This window comes from Protopterus annectens, chromosome 8.part0, assembly GCF_019279795.1.
Source record: "Protopterus annectens isolate FY-2018-M chromosome 8.part0, PAN1.0, whole genome shotgun sequence".
NCBI classification, from domain to species: Eukaryota; Metazoa; Chordata; order Ceratodontiformes; family Protopteridae; genus Protopterus; species Protopterus annectens.
This window is the reverse complement of record NC_056741.1, coordinates 307,154,672-307,175,491: the sequence shown is the minus strand read 5'-3', so window position 1 is coordinate 307,175,491 and position 20,820 is coordinate 307,154,672. Positions and strand designations below refer to the sequence as shown.

At 38.0% G+C, this 20,820-nt stretch overlaps 1 protein-coding gene across 1 annotated transcript in view; it reads right to left on the bottom strand.

Moving 5' to 3' along the window:
• NTRK1 (neurotrophic receptor tyrosine kinase 1) overlaps positions 1-20,820 on the bottom strand; it is a 921,476-nt gene that overhangs the window by 74,343 nt on the left and 826,313 nt on the right. Inside the window, exon 15 of the mRNA XM_044079803.1 lies at positions 19,718-19,958. Within this exon, the coding sequence (XP_043935738.1) occupies positions 19,718-19,958 (241 nt within the window). The remainder of the gene's footprint in view (positions 1-19,717; positions 19,959-20,820) is intronic.

Sequence of the window (20,820 nt, the reverse complement as noted above, 5' to 3'; positions counted from 1 at the left end):
GCAACCCACAAGGGACATGACTGGTATAGTTTCAAACTTGAAATCCCTTGACCAGAGGCTCTTCAAAATTAAAAAAAAAACTACAGTTGGAAGTCTTTTATTTCTAGGAGTGTTTGAAAGAGGAAATTGTACCTAAAGATTTACGTTCCTGGCAATATCCGACTGGACTTACAGCCAGAGCTCTCTTCCACCAGGAACTTTTACAACTATTTAACAAACATGGCTTAGAATTGTTACAACTTATGTCTAAACATTATCGGCTTTTCATAGCCGAACTGGAGGAAGAGGTAGCTCAAACTAACACTGATATCAAACATGATGATGATTTTGAAAGGTACCACTATGATTACAGTAGAATTTTCAGTAATATTAACCATCAAATTAACAAATTCAAGGACATCAAGCTTAAAAAAATTACAAAGGGACCATAAAGATTACTGCAACCGAGTGGCAAATCCCAACCCTCCCCCTTCTCAAACATGGAATGGATCAGACACAGTACACAACAGTAATGTTAGACCTGCCATTAACCAGGAAGTGCATCAGTCTAATGGCAGGCAAGGTACTGAACGGAATGGGTTCGGACACAATAATGTAGAAGAAGAAAATACTCTCCCTGCATATGGAGCCGGGAACGACTCTTCGAATTTAGCAGTGGATTACACATTGATAGATAATCAACAGTATCATTTTCCCTCAACACAAGGCCAAAACCACCAACGGAAGAAACAGAGCCAACAACTCATAACTCGGATTTACAACACCAGGGCGGGCAATTCGAAGAGGAATCAGATGTGAACTCCCAGACTGGTAATTATACGGTTTTATGCATTTCAAAATGTGACTTTAAACTGTACAACTTCACTGATGTTAGTTTTGATGCAGAACTTATTGAACTGTTTGTCAAAGGCTTAACTTTCATTCTTGCCAAGCATAGTGACTTGAGTTCAGTATTGTTAGACTTGAAACTTTACATTAGGAAGATGCTAGGCAATCGTGCGCACAACAGCAGGGACATTGTACATATTTCTAGTACATTTAATCCACCCACTACACCCCTTATTAGCCTTGTTTGATACTGTTTGTGAGTTGGATATCAGGTCAAAACATGGAGGTGTGTGGTCAGCAAAAACAACATATCTGAAAAAGCTTGGGAAGAACTGAAGCACATTAAGGACCTACCTGTCCGTATTATGAAACCAGACAAAGGGGGAGGCTTGGTAGTTATGACTGAAGTTGACTATGTGTAAAGAATGGAAAAAATTCTCAAGACTGATGCATATACAAAAGTAAGCTTGAATGAACTTAACATAGGCTACAATAAGATTAAGTCATGCATCAATGACTTATTTACTGATTCACAAGTAGACTTAAACACCTTCAACTACCTAACATTACTCAGCCCAAAAATGCCTATCCTCTTTGGTATCCCTAAGATCCATAAATCAATGGAATACCCACCCATGCGAGCCCTAGTGGACGCAGGACAATCGATCCCATATCCCTGTGTCAAACTGGTGGACTCTATACTAAAAAAAATATATTGTCCAAAAGCATCAGATTTGTAAAGACTCTTGGTCATTTTTGAGTGAGATCAATAAACTTGAATATAAGGATGAGCACAACTTTTTGACAGTGGACGTATGTGACCTGTATACATCCATACCCCATAAAACAGCGATTGGATGGGTCACTGATTTTATGAGAAACAAGCAAGCATCTGTGGAAGAGATGAGACTGGTAGAAATACTTTTGGAAATAATCTTAGAAAATAACTTCTTTCTGTTCAACAAGGAACATTACCTACAACAAATTGGGGTTGCCATGGGTTCACGATGTTGTGCCTGCTTTTCCAACTTAGTAACGGCACAATGGGAACACCAGTTCATCTTGGCTAATGAAGCTATTAATAAATAAATTTTCTTCTACACATGGTTCCTGGATGACATTTGTATAATATTAAAAGGGGACAGTCAGAATGCCTGTGACATGGTGAATTACTTTAACAACACCACCAGGTTTTTGAAATTCACAAGTTTATTTAATGAGGAGAAAATGAACTAACTGGACACTGAATTAAGGAAAGACAGGGCAAACCAAAGGTATACATCCTGTATATCCAGGAAAGAACCTTTTTGCACTTTTCTAGCTCGCACCCTTGGCATCAAAAGAAATCTGTCAACTGGTGAGAGCCGCCAGGATCATGAGTGAGGACAGTAGATTTATCGAAGAGTGCATAACATTACGAAGTATGTTTGCCCATAGGGGATACCCAGAAACCTTGGTAATGGAAGTAATTACGGAAGTTAAACTAAAACGTGAACTAGGGGTGTTCACCCGGGTCTTTCCCAGCAAAAAAATGCTGTTCCAAGAAACACACACACAACACAAGCACACAAAAAAAAAAACAGCAATCCACACACATACACTTAAAATCCTACATCTAACCCTACACTAAACTGTACATACACTACGATCTATCCACTTACCTTAACCCAAACCCTAACCCTAAGGTCCGTCAGTATCGCACACTCACCTGACACGCGCCCTAACCCTAACCCCAAAGTCTGTCACTTTTGCACACCCACATCACCCGCGCCCTAACCCTAACTCACCTAACCCACGCCCAAACCCTAACATCTACACAATCGCACACTTACCTGAACCCAACCCGTAACTTTTCACCACAGTGCTGAAAATTGCGAAGCCACAGAAACAGCCCACCAAATTCTTTCCCTGGGAAAGAATTCTGTGTTCCGTGGCTTTGAGATAATCAGTTTTTTGAACTTCACACCACTGTGGTGCAGCGGTTAGTGTTGCCGCCTCACAGCAAGAGGTTCTCCGGTTTGATTCTCAGCTGGAGTGTCTTCTGTGTAGAGTCTGCATGTCCTCCCTGCAGTCACGTGGGTTTCCTCCAGGTGCTCCAGTTTCCTCCCACATCTCAAAGACATGTGGTAGGTGGATTGGACACTCTAAATTGGCCCTAGGTGTGAGTGTGTGTGCCTTCTGTGGAAGGTTGGGCACCGGGCTGGCAACTCGACACTGTAAAACTCCACTGTCAATCATGAGCGGACAGATGATCCGCTGTGGCGACCCCTAACCTGGAAAAGCCGAAAGAAGAAGAAGAAGAAGTTTGAACGTATGGTGTTCAAACTGCTGAATTTTTGACAAACTGATAGGAACCCTGTTCACCCCCATTCTTTACCATGACATTGGACATGTCTATAACTTCCACTGTCTACAGTAACCTCTCTGAACATGACAACATGCACAGAAGTGAACAACACTAAACCTCAATTTAGTTTAAGCTTTACAACAATTTATTCAACAGACACGATTGGGGTAAGGCAAATAATACGGAAAACTGGGCTTTATTACAAACAGATAAAATTGTGGTACAGAATCTAGGATCCTCACCTGTGATTACTTATAGAAAAGGAAGGAATTTAAAAAGTTTAATCGAAGGTGAGAAGATTAATACCAGCAAAAGTACAAGAATGTACAAATGCGAATCCTGTAACCAATGTAAGTTCATAGACACGGGGCAAATGTTTAAAACTGGAGCCCTTAAATTTAACACCAAAATACAGATTAAACTGTAATTCAAAATCTGTGATATATTTAGCCCTATGGCAAACCTGCCCAGCCTTTTACATAGGCAAGACGGACTGCAAGCTGAGGGAACGTGTGTATGAACATGTATATAACATTAGTAAGAACAAAGGGAAAAATGCCCTAATCCATCATTGTACTAAATATCCATTGCACCAATTCAAATTTAGGGTTTTTGATCATGTTCCCACTGACAGTTGTGACGGTCCTACCTCATTTCTGTTGGAGAAACTTGACGTGGCCATTGCGAGTGAATGCTGCATGTCCTCCAGGTTTGAATGAAGTTTGTTCTTTTGCGTGTGTCCTAAAACTGAAAAGCCTGGAGAGATGATCACTATAAGTGTAGTGCCTTATGGTCTTAGTCTACACTTTGTAAACACTTAGTAAATGTTTTAGTTAACTGAGTAATGTAACACACAGGCTGGTGTTAAGATGTTACTCATTGTTTGTAGAGTGATATTTTATTTATACATGCATGGTGTTTCAGTTAGACATTTATATTTGTAAAAAATATATTTATATATTTACATACTTTTGATTACATATACATACTTTTTTATATTTTTATATGGTTTTATATTTCCTGTATACGTTACTTACCTGCAAATAGAAGGGATGAAGCACATTTAGCTGAGGTTTAAACTACGTACTTGGTTCTCTGTAAAACAACACCTGCAGTGATTTTCAAAGTGAATTGATTTTAAACACTTTTCTAATTAAGCTTAATGAGCAGTGTTTTATAAGCATGTAATTTTAGCTGATGTTTATCTGAAGAAGTTTAGCCAGTTTTTAACAGGAAGCGCTTAATCTTATTCAGTTTTTAGTACTTTTGTGTTCGACAATAAGGTGGATTTCTGATCAGTTGAGAAGATGTTTGTGTTTCCAAGTTTGTGTTTGTGTTTCCAGTTTTGGTTGTGCAGAAGCTAGCAGTTGTCTAGAAAAACAAAGCTCACCACTAATTTGAACAGGGAAAGGAGTATACTGCCTGTTTAATCATGACATTTGTTTCTGGAATAAGGTTATGTGCTTGTTATAAAAGTGTCCCAGGGAAACTCAAAGGATTGGATTGAGAAATGCTTACTGCAAGGGGGAAGACTTAAAATGACTATTTTCCTCTCTTAGACCACTATTCCATTGAGGTTTCCCACTAGTTGTGGTCTTGCTGGTAGAACTGCATGCTAAAGTCACATTCCAGAGGACAGACTAATGTTAATTAGCCATGTGTTCTTCCACAGAAATGGCAGTGCCTCATGATTTACTCTGCTGAGCAATTCAGAGACTCATTTGCAGAATAAAATTTCACTGTTAGACAAAAAAGTCAGTGCCACCAAAATACAGCAATCTGTCTCTCTGTCTGTTTGTGTGTATGTGCATATGTGTGTTCGAGTATGTATGTGGGTAAAAGAGTAAGTATTTATGTGATTGTGATTAGCTGTGTGGGACTTGTCTGTTAGTGTGTGTGTGTGTGTGTGTGTGTGTGTGTGTGTGTGTGTGTGTGTGTGTGTGTGCGTGTGTATGTGTGTGGGGGTACCATTGCCAATATTATGTATGGACTGCTAATCAAAACATTACTGCTGGCAGGTGTGACAGGGCTACTGGTAGCTAGAGTGTGATTCACAGATGTGCAGGTGAGCTGATAACAAGGTCTTGCTAGTGTAGCAACAGCTGTCTCTGAATAACATTTTCTCTTTGTTGCATATATTGACCTACCCATAGCAGGTAACTTCCGCTAGCAGTGAACACTTTTCAGAGATCCAGGTTGAGTTTTTTCTGTTGCTTTGAGCTTGCTGAGATGATATTTTCTTTTTACTGGATAACTGTTCAAAGGATGTGTTAAGTATTGCTAATTTTGTTAGCAACCTCTATGTATATTCCATAAACTAAACTTAAATCATTAATAATCATCGTCAGTTGCATTTTTGTGTTGACTGGGAATGGCTAACTGCACAATAAGACAATGACACCCATTTTCTCATCTGACATCTAAAATAGCTACAAAAATCATAGTTATAGTAATAATAATAATAGGATCACTAAATCTACTAATAACAAACAATACCTGTGCTAAATACGGGTGGGCTAAACAATTTCCTAAAAACACAAAAATTATGAACATTTATGGTACAGCCTCATTTATGTGGGAAATTCTGAAACACCAAGTTCAAACTAGCCCTTTGAACCTATTTTTTGGGGGACAACAGGGCTGATTAATGCAGAGTCTGATTAACTGCACCACCATCCAAAATTTGAAACTAAATGTTGGACTCCTGGGTGCATATAAGATAATAAAAGACAAGTCAACAACCAATAGCTTTTGAGTACAGTGGTATAACTGGTAATATTCCTATGTGCAGGTTTAAGAGAATAAAGTCAGTATTACAGGAATAATTGGAACACACATCATAACCAAAAAAGCTAAAATTTTTAAAAAATGTTTAGCTGCCCACAAAGAGTAAGACAAGTATATCCCTTTAAGGCATGTGACTGACATTCCAGCAGAAAGCAGCGAATTATATTACATTGCAGATCCATGCAATAAAGATTAGATTTCCTGTTTAAATTATTATGTTATGATTGCCACCTGCAGGACTGACCTTGCAAATGCAAGGTGAGAGATCCTTTGAACTAGACTAAATTGTTTTGCCAGTGGTTAACGTCTAACTGAAACAGTTGTTGTGTCTTTCGGCTTTTCACGGTTAGGGGTTGCCACAGTGGAACTACGGTCCACTAATGATTGGCAGTAGAGTTTTACGTGCTGGCTTGCCAGGCCTAACGCACAACCTTCAATGAAGGAATGCCTATTCATGCATGTCGCCACACAGAAGACGCTCTAACTGAGAATTGAACGGGCAACGTCTAACTGTGAGGCAACAACGCTATACACTACAATAAAACAAGTTAGTAACAGCTCAAAAAGGTTAAATAAGGTTGCTGTGCCTAATTCTAGTTAGCAATTTAACACATTTATTTCTCTATAAAAATCTGGTTTATGTTGAGTTGGTATTAAATCACTGCTTAATAAGAAATTTTATGAGTACAACTTAAGAACAACTAAGAAAAGTGTTTTTGACAATGTTGGCTATATAGTAATTAAGACATTATTTAAAAAATATAATTTCAATAACTTTCAAATTCCCTGCAAGTTTTTGTGAAAACTTGTGGTATATTGGAAGACAGATTATTCATTATATATAAAAAAATAAATAAATAAAATTCACATTGTACACTGGAAGTTTAAATTGAGAGTCCAATAGAAGGGTCAAGCTGTGAAACAAATCATATTAGTCTTTGGTGAGAATCTGAACCAAGATCTCAGAGTTATGAACAAATTAGGCCCAACAAGAAGGCCAACAGAGTCAGACGTTTAACAAAATGTTAGCATGTAGACATGTTCATTTAATATGTCAGCCCAGACTGCAGTGGCATCATGTCACAAAAGTAGATGGAGATTGCATCAGGCCCAAAAAAGTTTAAACCCAATAGCTCAATGGGTTGGTTATGTAAAAACAGGGGAAAGCCATAACAAAACTAATCCAAAGAAACACATGATAGCTGTTCCTGTTAGAGGTGGTACAGTGTATGCTTCTTAATGGGAAAGCTTGCCTTTTGAACCTTGTGGCATTCTTGGAATGCATAACGACAACATTTGACAAAAGGTTGACAGTACATGCTGGTTATCTTGACCTTATTAAGACATTGGGTAAAATACTTATGTATAAACTAAGGTTGCATGGAATTCTAAGGGTGCATGAATGAACTGATATAAAATAAGCAAGGAGATTCAATACCCAAAAGTATAGTAAAACCTTCATTGTAGCTCAAGACAAGAACAACATACCACAATTTCACCTAAAAAATACATGATGCCAAATGGCTTGTTTATATAAATATCAATCAAAACACGTCAAAATCAGACCAATTAAAATTCCTCCACATGGTAAATATGCTCTATAATAAAAGTAAAATGCAGATATACATGTCAAAAACTAACATGCATATTTTGAATTATGATTAACTACATGAATCACCATTAAATACCTATAGTTAAAGAAAAAAATATTGGGCAACAATAGCAAACTTATAAAGATATGCAATATATAAATTATACCAGCATAAATTACACTTAACATGAAACACATATATAAAAATATATGTGTGCATGAAAACGTATATATAAATGTCTCTCCAAACACCATCATATTGGGTGACTTCAACTACCCAAACATAGGCTGGGAGCACTACTCAAACCCCAATACCCTCGCCCAACGGTTCCTAGAATTTATAAACTCAAATGCTATGGAACAACTGGTTACCACTCCCACAAGAGGGGAAAACATATTGGACCTGATCATCATCAACATGGGGACTCTGTGTTCCATACCAGAGGTATACCCCTCATTGGTAAGATCTGACCATAAATTAATTTCACTGAACATCCATATCCCATCCCCACCCCCAGCCAAGGAAACCACGGTGAGGAACTTCTCAAAAGCAAACTTCACACTTCTCAAAACCGAGGTGGAATCCTTCAAAGCCCCTGGGCCAGTGGAAAATACAGCCCAAACCGCAGAATCCTTTACAAATGCATTCTATGGACACCTACAGGAATGCATGGATCGTGCTATCCCAAATAAAACCAAGACTCACTCCTCCAAAGGCAGGAGACCTGTCTGGTGGACCCCAGCCATAAATAAGCTATACAACAGAAGGAGGAAGCTACTACATGATAGAGCAAAATCCCAAAAGGGAAGGCATCTCTGATCAGTACTAGCAAGAAACTACGATCCCTCATAAAATTATCTAAGGCCAGCTTTGAAAGAAAAATTGCACAAGATGCTAAAGATAATCACAAGGCCTTCTTTAGTTATGTCAGGAACCTGGGTGGCAACTCCCAGATATGCTCTGAGTTAGTGCAAAATGACAAAAAATACACTGAACCCACAGACATTGCCAACATCCTGGCAGACAGGTTCAGTGCAAACTTTTCCCCCTCTTCCCCCATAAAAGAGCAAATGTCTATCCCAACAGAGTGTAGCCTCCCTGACATTACAGATACACAGGTGAGAGCTGCCCTCTCCAAAGCAAAAAACACAGCATCAATGGGACCGGACGGTGTCTCGGGCTGCATCTTACACGAGCTCCAAGAAGAACTGAACCTTCACATAAAGTCACTGTTCAATCTCAGCCTTACTACAGGATATGTACCCAAGGAATGGCATACAGCAACAGTGGTCCCACTCCACAAAGGTGGTGCCACAACGGACCCTGGAAACTATCGCCCTATAAGCCTGACTAGCCTGGTCTGCAAAGCTATGGAGCATATCATCTTGGAACTCATAAACAAAGACATTGAGAACCTCCAAACACTGGATCCTACCCAATTCGGCTTTGTTAAGGGCAGATCTTGCCTCTTGAACCTGGTCGACTTCTTTGAAACAGTCACCAAGGCCATAGATGAAGGGAAGGTAGTCCACACAGCCTACCTGGACTTTGCAAAAGCCTTCGACACAATACCCCGCTCGGGCATCATAAATAAACTCACCAGCTTAAATATCAACCCCTATATCACAAGATGGGTTGCAAACTGGCTCAGGGATAGAAACCACATGGTCAGAATTGCAGGTGCCATGTCAGACTCTAAACCAGTTACAAGTGGCGTCCCACAAGGCTTAGTCCTGAGATCTCTCTTGTTCAGTATATACTTCTCTGAGGTACAGGCTAACATGGGAGGACTATGGCTGACCAAGTTCACAGATGACTGCAAACTGGGTGCCATAATCGACTCACCGACTGACACAAGCATCCTCCAAAAGGGTCTCACAGAGACGGATAACTGGTGCCAGAGCCATGGCCTAAAGCTAAATGCCAAAAAGTGCATAGTCATCCCCATTGGGAAAAACAAAGTGCTCACAAATTACCACATAGGTGGTAATCCATTAAGTATGGAAGAAGTAATTAGGGATTTGGGGACCCAAGTAGATAGCAATCTCTCCTTTGACAATCACGTTGCCAAAGTGGTTAGAAAGACCTTCTATATAGCCCACCTTATCACAAAAGGGTTCACATCTAGATCAAGAGAGTTCATTGTGCCCCTCTGCTCATCCCTCATCAAGCCCATAATTGAATACAATGCCCCATTTGGGATGCACCTTACCCGACACCTGCAGCAACTGAAAAGACCCCAAAAGTACCACACCAAGAGGATCAAGGGACTCAAACAAATGCCCTCCGCAGTTAGGCTAAAGAAACTCCAGCTCTACTCAGTTGCTTACCGCCTACTCAGAGGCGATCTGTGCCTGATGTATAAAGCCATGTCCAAACCAGAATTAATGGACATGCTCCCCCTCAGGAAATCCAAATCCCTTAGAGCTACATGCTCCAGGGATTTAAACCTCAGCACAGAAATAAATAGGACATGCTGGAGGGACAGATTCATATCCCTCACTCTGGAACAAAATCACAATCCATGTTAGGCAGAGCCCCTCAATGACCCTCTTCAAGAGAAATCTTGACGAGTGGATGGAAGATTGTAGGTTTACCCCTGGGATCTCTTCTGTGTCCCTACTAGACAGAGGCACAGTAAACTAACCTTAAAAGGGCTATCTTCTGTGACCTACTATACAGAGGCACAGTCAACTAATCTAAAAGGGTGGCGAAAGCCAAACACACTCTGGCTAGGCTTATAAAAGCCCTAGGACAGATAGCCTAGTATCAACCTATGAACCTATGAACCTATATGTATGTAATTAGAATGCACGAAAAAGGCTGACAAAAATAGAATATTACCCTCTACTGAATTACTAGTGGAAAAAATCAAAACAACAAAAAATAACATAATATCAGAAAAAATACCAAAGCAAACGAAATGAGCAAAAGTAATTAATAAAACTTCAAATTAAGCAATAAAACATAAAAAAGAGCTTGAAGGAAGAAATGAACCAAAGCTCAACAAGCCAGAAATATAACAATGCTCCCATATCAATAATCCAATGTTGTTTCTTATTAACAAAAATCGTACACCATTAAGACTTGATATAGTATGTCACTAGTACTGTGCCAAGGCAAATGAATAAAAACTGGCTGTGGGATGAACCATCAATGCTTGTCCAAGGTACTATGGTCACATGTACATTGTAGGTCACTCAAATGGAGAGATATTGTCTATTTGAATTCTGCTCTACATAGAACAAACTACAAAAGCAAATGTTCATATATATTGTTTATTCTTAACTACAACTAATGAACTCCCTGATTTAGTAAATTGTAGGGATATTCATTTAAGTAAAAAATGTAGTTTGTTGTATATGTTTACAAAAGCTTTAGCTGCCACAAAGAGCACTTCCCCTATGTCTGTCCCAGTTAAAATCATTAGTTTTTTTTTTTTTGAGGGTTTCTTAAAATTTGAAACTCTTTACTCCAAACTACCACATCTCTAAGGGGAAAACAAATGCAAATCTCAGGAACTCTGCTTTCAAAAAATATGCCATTCTGTTTAATGTGCCAACACTTATTAAAAAAAGACTATTTAATTTTAAAAGTATTAGTACCAAATGTTTTGAGCAATTAAAATGATGGTAGTAAGTCATCAACTCTACCCTAAGTGTATATTTAGTCTGCTCATAGGCTTGCTTAACAAGATTAGGAAAATATCCATGTTGGAAAAAATGTGTTTCAAAGTCAGAGCGATATCTCAAAAAAACATATTGAGTGTTACAAATGTGCTTCAGCCTGAGAAACTGAGAATAGTAATGTTTGAATAATATGTTGGGGATGACAACTGTTGCCTGAGAAAATAATTTTAGTCAATTTTGTGTGATAAATCAATGCTTGTAAAGTACCATATAATAATTTTGTGATAGTGACATTGAAAACGTTATTGGCAAATTATAATGTAATGTAAAATGATACCATACTAATTGTAATTCAGATATAACACAAACTCAATTAGGCCAATGCAAGGCCAACTCCAAATCAGCCAGCAGTCATCCAAGTAATAACTCCACATAATCATATGGCATAGAAAACCATTACATTATCGATCATAAATGCACTTATGTTTAAAAAAACATAAATAAATCAACGTAGGTCAGTGGAAAAGAAACACCCATAGCAGTAGAAAACATCTGATGATAACACAGGCCATGAAAATAAAAGATATTTTTATTGAGAACTATCTGTAACACCTGTATAATAAACTCATTACATTCACGTATAAAATAATGTCATTACATTTTGAAGTATATAATGGTGGGACAGAAAAATATAAAGTCCTTCTATATCACAAATACAAAGAAAATCAATACTATCTACTTGGAAATCATCTAATAGGGACAATAATTCAGCGGTGTCATGAACCGTAGCAGTCACAAATCAAAGTAGTGGTTTCAAACAAAATTCTCGACATCATGACTAAGGTCCAGTTGCTTAGCCCTCCTTCCAGACTCAATGAGTCTACTAAGTGGTGGGAATTGTTGTTTATGAATTTTTGGAAGCAAGTAAAAAGATTGTGGTTGTGAATCCTTTACAGATTACTGAGTCTTATGTTCCTCAGAAATAAGCCCCTTTACTACCAGCAGTACCCAACAAATCTTGAATCTAAACCTGAAAATTGTCACTATGATCCAGTGATAGGTGCTGGTAAAAGCTGACATATTGTGATTGTGAAAAAGCTTGTTTCTGAAAGTCAATGACATCCCAAAGCATCCTTGCCCCACCTTTATCAACTTAAGTAACACATACCTTAAGAGTAGAGTTGCTACTAAGTCATTTCTTAGTTTGCTTCTAAGCTAAAGAAAAATGAAATGAAAAATTTCCAGTGGGTCACAGTGAATATCGTTTAAGACAGACTGTTTAAATACCTGATTGAGAGGTGGTATTGGTGCTGAAACTCAGAAGAAGCATGCATAAAAATATCAGCATCAAAATCATAACAAGCATCATGCTCCTCACTTGTGGGCATTTAATATAGCAAGTTAAGACACCTACACAATCATCATCAATATGATATTCAGATGCATAAAAAGAAGATACAACATTTAAACCTTCATTGAGTACTGAAATTTTATGGTAATGTTAAATCAGAGCACTCAGACTTACAACTAAATTCTCAGTGATAATTTACTTTGATTGTTCATTAACTGCTGAAACAGAGACAACACCACTACTTCATGTGTGATGTCTGCATGCCCATGCCTGCATCTAAAGAATGGTTTGTAAAACTGGAATGGTTGTAATGTGTAGTCACCAGTGATAGATTAACAGACGTAGCATTCATGTCAGTATTTAAAGAATATTGTTTAGTTGATTCAGAAGCATGCAAAATAGATTTAACTTGTAGCAACTTTGAGGATTAATCATTTTCTCCAGGCTCACATAGTGAAGCACCAATTGTTAAGGAACTCTGTTGTTGTTGTGTCTTTCGGCTTTTCCCGGTTAGGGGTTGCCATAGCGGAACTCCGGTCTGCTAATGATTGGCAGTAGATTTTTACGTGCCGAGTTGCCAGCCCTGACGCACAACCTTCAACGAAGGTATGCCCATTCACATGTCTCCACACAGAAGACGCTCTAACTGAGAATCGAACAGGACATCTTACTGGGAGGCGACAACGCTACTACAGCACCACCACTGCAGTGTTAAGGAACTCTGTATCCCCTGTAAATTAGAGTTCTCATAAACCTGATTGCAGTGAAGCTTCTGGAGCACCATTATGCCAGTCTCTACTCCTGACACACTCACAATCCCACAAAAGCCTATTCTGAGTGGCTGAGGTGTTCGTAATCCAGTTTGATGATATTACTATTATCAAGAAACACTTCTCATTATATTTCTATTATACCATAAAAAGTAATAACACTATATCAGTTTGTCATAGTAAGACCAGGATATGTAGTCATAGGACAGCAGAGTTGCATGGCTTTCATATGAGAAGAGTATAAGCTGTTCTAAACATTGAAGAAACTGCACTACATATCACTTTAAATAGCAAATTTTCATGCTACAACATAAATATTGGAAGACTAAAACATGTATACAAATTGTTTCCAAATATTTGTGTATTTTCTCTCACTCTCAAAATCCCAGAAATAATGCACATATTGAGAGACAAGCAACATTCACAATTTTTTGGTATTATTCATACCCCAGTTATCTGGCCTCCTGTGTAAAATCTTTTTTTATTTCACTGTCATGACTACAGCAGGATTTCAGCTTGCAGACAATAAGAAGGACTTCCCTACTATATTTCATGCCCCCATTAGGCCAAAATGAACCAAAAGGCCATCAATTATAAATCATGATCATGAAAGTGTTTAAAACTTTGTTTAAATGAATGCCATCAATGGTCTTTTATAAAAATGGAATATTTATAACAAAACTGCTTATGAAAAACACTGGCACCCCATCTAACTGTAAACGCATCCCCATGGAAGCTATGATCCAGAGTTCAATTCAAATAAAGAGACACCTTCCATCTATTTTTCCCAAAACTTACCAAAGTGAGATGCTTTATTTTGGTCTGTATTCACTGACGTTTCCCTCCTCATTCCTAGCCATATATGTTCTAGTGACAAGTCCATTCAAACATTTTTAAGACAGACCAGATTTCATTTGTGCACCAGAAAACACGCAGTTCCACATATACAACTACACCTATAATCAATCCAGATATTAATTTCTTTCACACCTCTGCAGAGAATCTGTCTCCTCCTACAGTCCACTGATATTCTGGCTGGTATAGAGTTTTGTCATTAGCCCCCCCAGCGCGCACACACACACACACACACACACACACACACACACACACACACACACACACACACACACACACACACACACACACACATATTTGTCCAGTGCCACTAATGATTGACAAAAGTGTTGAACCATTCTATGGTCTGAGTCAATTAATCATCAATAAGCAGTATATTCCTCATGTATAATCCAACAGCTACATTATGGAAAAAAACATATTTCACACCTCCAGAAACACTTCCATTTTTGATTAAATCCCTCAAAATGTCAACATGTTTTCCTAGCCAAAAATGACAAGGGTACTTATCATGGCTGCATGATATCTGAGTTCAAAGCACCATAACCTCTGAGTAATGCTTACTCACTGACCTGCCTTCTCTGCATGAATAACTAAAAAGATCTAATATACTCGGGTTGGCCACTTAAAAGTCTTTTCGGTGTTTGTTATTGTCTTAGCTGACACACTTCCCTGAGGTAGATTCTTCAATGCATTTCTGAAAACCTTCTTTAGCCTGCTGATGTGACAAAATATTTTGGCTCCTTTGGGATATAATATTTTAAAGAAGACATGATACACCCATTTAAATGTAGGGCCTTCAACCTACAGACCTGCATGGCCTAAGACCAGTATAACTGTATCCTGGTCTATCTAATCTCTGAGGTGATTGATTCGGTATTCGTGGCAACTATCTTATTATCCCCATACACAATGCATTTCTCTGCCTTATTTCCCACCACCACCACCAACAATTTTACGAACACTCTTTTCCGCTCTTATTGTATCACCCCAGCATTGTAAACTTTCCCAGTTACTTACCTTCTTCTTGGTACTGTGACTGACCAAAGCTGGATCATGGTCAAATGGGGCCCTAGTAAGGGTAATAGATAAGGGACCCCCACCGCAGCCATTCCAGTGTCCCATTACTTTGCTATTTTTTTCCCAGTTACCATAAACACTGTTCAATCCTATCGGTGTACATACTAATTTCTTCTTTACTTCTACAATGATTACAGATATTTGGATGTAATTTGTAACTTTTATTTCAAATGTTATAGCAAAAAAACTGATAGCCATTTGCTAAGCAAACAATGCAATCTCACAATTAAAACAGACTTAGCATGAACAGTAAACTTCTTTGCCCTTGAAACTCACATTTATTGAAATGGCATTGAAACCCACATTCAAAGAAAATGCATCTGCCCAGTGGTGGACTAAGTTTACCTTTCAGCTGTTTTCAAACCATAGGCCCCTGGCACATTTTTATGACCATGTATACATGCATGTGTTCTTTCATTCACATTCCTGATTGTATTAAATTATATTTCTTGTATAATACACCACTTGTTAAGAGTGTGTTCTAAATTTGTAGTTTTGAACATTTTTTTAGTAAACAATGAAACCAAACTTATGAATTAATGAATTAACAAAACTGCCCATTTTGGAAAATTTCAAGCATAAAAGGCCACTCAGACTTCTGTCATTAGAATCCTCAAATGATCACTGCAGAAGTAAAAGCCATCTAAATAACTGCACAATAAAAATATTTGTAACTAATGAAGACTTGGCTACTAGCATACAACTTTAAATTTAAGTATTTCATCTAAAATTCAGTGTCTGCTGCCCTTGAAAAATAAATTGCCTGTGTTGCATTAATGAAAAAAAGTTGGTACATTGGTAATATCGCAATAGGGAATGGATGGCAAACTGAAAACAGGTTCATAGTTACTAAGCATCTCATCCAAAGGAGGACACACTCAGAACTACAGCACCTCCACCCCCCCCCCATTAAAGTACAATATAGTATCATCAATCCATCTATATGCTGTGGGAGTAGAACCCACAATCTTCTGTATTCAAAGCAAGTAAGCACTTCTTTCAAATTCTCTCAGATGAACAGTGACAACCATTTGCTGAACAAAACAGTTGCACATTGAAAACATACTTAGCATGAGCAGCAGTCAAAATCTCTTCCCTTAAAGCTCACAATTTCTTGAAAATGCACTAAAGCTCACAATTCCTTGAAAATTTACTAAAGCTCATGCTGGATCTAGCTCTGTGAATGATTCCTTTCCTAATTCTCCTGAATGTTTCCTTCACACCCCTCCAATATGGCCAGCTGTAACACACCATATTTAATTCTTTACAGACCGTTCTTTCTCCTGGTGCTTTTCCCACCTCTCCCTAGATCTACTTTCTACTATCTATCCCTTCCCTATTATATCCCAACAGTGTGTACCACTTTTCCTTTTGACTTCTTACTCTAGCTGTAGGGGGGAGCTTATGGTACTATGATTGCCAGGCTGAAGACCTCCCAAATAATAATGATAAGAAGAGGTGGCTTTAAGTTGCTTTTTTTTCTTCTAAATTATTGACACTGTATACACATATGAGCTAAATTTTAACTTTTGTAATGGAAAAAAAAGCCATCACACATGGCTAGGCTATTTTTGCAATAGCATTTATGAATATTCCACCATACAGAATAAAGCATTTACTACTTATTACTTGTTCATAGGTTAGTACTAGGCTAACTGCCCTTGTGAGCCATTTTAAGCCTAGCCAATTATCCCTTGTGAGACTTGAACCCTGCACCTTGTGTTTCTAAGGCAAATGCCTTAACCATTAGGCCACCCTCCCAACCCATAATAAACTACCTCTCCAAGGATCGAACCCAGGACCCTGCACTACATACACAAAGTGATTTACCACTAAACCATGATAGATAGTATTAGGCTAACTGCCCTTGCGAGCCATTGTAAGCCTAGCCAACTATCCCTTGTGAGACTCAAACCCTGCACCATGTGTTTGTAAGGCAAACACCTTAATCATTAGCCACCTTGTCTTCCTGTCATTTCAGGTGGAGGCTGAAATGATGTTTCAGTGAAGGGATATTTGGGCTGCTAGATGAAGCAGTAAGCAGACTTTTCTATTGACTCCTGCTACTTCAGATGCCCTGTAGCCTAAATGAAACATTAAAATCCTTGTGGATAGGACTAAGTGACAGAAGGGAAACACTGTTTTAATTAAATCATTTTTTTAATCAATTAGTCTGTAATCCCTTCTGTGCCACTGCCAGTCAGCCTGTAAGGCAGAATGATATGTATTTTGTTGATACTGTTCATGGGTACGCATGAGTGCACATTTTTGTACATGCATGTGTGTGTGTGTGTGTGTGTGTGTGTGTGTGTGTGTGTGTGTGTGTGTGTGTGTGTGTGTGTGTGTGTCTGTATGCATATCTATATATATATATATATATATATATATATATATATATATATATATATATACACACACACACACACACACACACACACACACACACACACACACATGATGCAATGAGTGGAAATACATTACAGTGGTCATTATTTATGCATTTATTCATTCATTCAATCAAGTTTAGATCAATGTCAGAATTCAGAGGTATACACAGCCAGTAAGGTGGCTGTATTTTCTAGGCATTGAGGGAGTCCCTGGATTAAAGTGAATGACTGCAGCTGTCATTGTAAAGAGTGATTGATCTCGCTTGGCGGGGTGCTGTTTGCCTGACCAAAATACATTACTTTGACTATTATTATTTGATTGCAAACAGGCATCTAAAGTATAGGCATTCAATAATGTGTCTATAATGAGTAGGTATTGAGACAGTCTGTGGATGAATGTGACTGAATTCAAATATCATTTTAAAAAGTCACTGATGTGGCTTGGCAAGTCTGCTGTGTGTTTGAGTAATACAAGCAGAAATACATTATTGTGAATACTATTTTTCTTTTGATGTTCTCACAATCAGAAATTTGAGTTGCATACAGTAAATAAACTGGCTGTAACAAGTGGGTATTGAGGCAGTCTGTGGATAAAATTAACCTACCCTCACTGTTGTTTAATAATTCCATTTCCATTTTAGTTAGTCCCACCTGCACCCTTATCTTGATGTCACCAATTTGCACTGACTGTCTCATTCTTGCCTGTTTCTAGCCTGAAATTTTGTAACTTTCTACTGCCCACATCCTCTGCTTATTCTGCTCCTTTCCCCATCTTCATTTTGCTCCATCTTTGATTGCTGTGGAGCACATAAGTTCTCCTTTTAAACTACTTTGGTTGTACTTTCATACAGTTCTTGTAACATCCTTCTGAGATCCCTTATCTCCAATTCAATTTTCCTTGTTATTCTACATGCATAACTCTCCTCATCTTAGCAAAAAAACAGGGAAAATTTCAAACAATAATGAGAGACAAAGGCCAAAAATCAGGCACAGATTTTAAATATAGATGTTATGCACTTAGAAAGTTTGTGCAATTACAGATGTTGCATTATCATGTATTTTCTGAATCATATGAAGTGTGAAACTTAAATGCCTGGAATTATTTATTGAATGCAGTCCTCAACGATTTGTCAGAAAGCCACAAATTATATGAAGAACAAACCAAAATATGAAGAAAATAAGGGACATTCTGCAAAACCAGGGACAGCTGAGAACTATGTCTGCATGCCTCACATCTCACAACCAGCATTGAGTCATCATATCACTAGTCCACACCTAGAACTATGGATGCATCTCTTATCCTTCCTTCCAACTTGTCACCCACATTTCCATGCATTGCCCAATTTATAGCCCATTTCAGAAACAGACTTATAGTATGGCCTTCTACACCTTAGTCTACAATCAGACAAATGTTTTAACTGAGCAAGAAATGAACTTGCAACCTGACTGATTCTTGTCATTGCTGCCGACCAATAAGCTCTCCCTAGTAAAATTGGTAATGGTTTATCAACACTAATCTCTTCTTCAACAGCTTTGTGGTGTACTAAGGGACCACTGTCATGGGCTCTGGACTAAGCAGTTAGTAGCAGTGGAGTTGTAGCAGTGGACTGACCTTGCATGGAAAGATGAGTGAAGATTACAACTCAGGAGCCATCAAATATAAAATAAGCATCATGGCAGTAGGAGAAACCTGCAGTAGAAATTCTGTCTTCACAGAATGAAAATAACTAGGTCCCTGAGTGTTCAAATTCCTTAAATTTAAGAACAAGCTCCACTACTTTCTTCTCTAAATTCAGAAGTAATTGACTAGCAGACAAGCAAGTTATAACCAGACTACTGTATGAAATAATGCACCAAAATAAGTGTATGCTTTCTTTTTTTAATGTGGCTCTTCAAATGATAAAAAAGGCAAACTAAAATTGTGAATCCAAATCATATAACACCATCATGTACTGTAAATGTACTCATCAGACGATGCTAGTCGACAAGAAAACTACAAAGCTGCTCTGTCTTCAGAGAATGAAGAGAACTTAACACGCATTTCTCATAGCTGCATGCATACAGTATTTCCTTAAAAAGTTGTATCCATACCCTGTAGTAGTCGGTACTGTAAATGTCCCGAGACATTCCAAAATCTCCAATTTTCACAACCAGGTTGTCGCCAACAAGGCAATTCCGAGTAGCCAGGTCTCGATGGACAAAATGTAAGGATGCAAGGTACACCATTCCAGATGCAATCTGAGTTGCAATCTGCAACATCTGGGTCAAGTTCAGTTGTCCAAAAGGTTGCCCTTTACTGTGATCTAAAATCTTCGCATCAGGACCATGAGACCTACATTCATAAAAACAGAAAAAAAGATTAGAAGTCATACATATCCAGGAGGTCAGCACTGTTACTAATTTAGAAGTAACTATACAATTAATTTTGGGTTCAAGAGGCATTTTGTAGAACTATATGCAATTCACATTTTTCAGAATACGGCAGAAGAGTCACATGAAGAATGAAGCTGCAGCAGCAATGGAAATCAAAAAGGGACATGTTAAAAAGTGAAATTCTTAAACCAGTTTTGCACAATGCCGCATGGTGTTTTAGTGTTTTACTGCGGTTTGTAAAGGAACTTGTAAGTAACAGTTTAGTTATTTGTATTATCATACTTTTACTGATGCATTTAAGTAAATATCTTTGATAAAATATGTGCTGCCTTTTTTTTCTTCCAGATATTTATCCTAAATGTACGTTGTTGCATAACATTGATAAAAAACATACAAACCATTAACATCATTTTCTATTTAACAAAGAAGAACCAGTGTACCATTGTACTGGACTTGTTTTTGGAAATGTATAACATCTCACTGTATACATCTGATATTGTATTACTTGTCAAACTTTTGTCACAATGTGCATTTGACATTGTTTTCCTTTTACTTTCTGTAAAACTGTCTTAGCTAAAAGTTAGTCTGAGTGGCCCACTCTATATACCTCCTCAAAAAAAAAAAGTATTCAGTCAGAGCTCTGTTTAAGTGAATAACACCTAAAGGTGGACCAACTAGTATGTGGCTCCAGATGGAAATCTTGCACATATGTAGAAGAGCATAAATTGTCCTCTTTTATGTTTGAAATTAAGAAGGCGCTCAATACCAGCACTGATAGGAAGACACTGTATAAACACATATAATTAATCTTCATTCCTCAT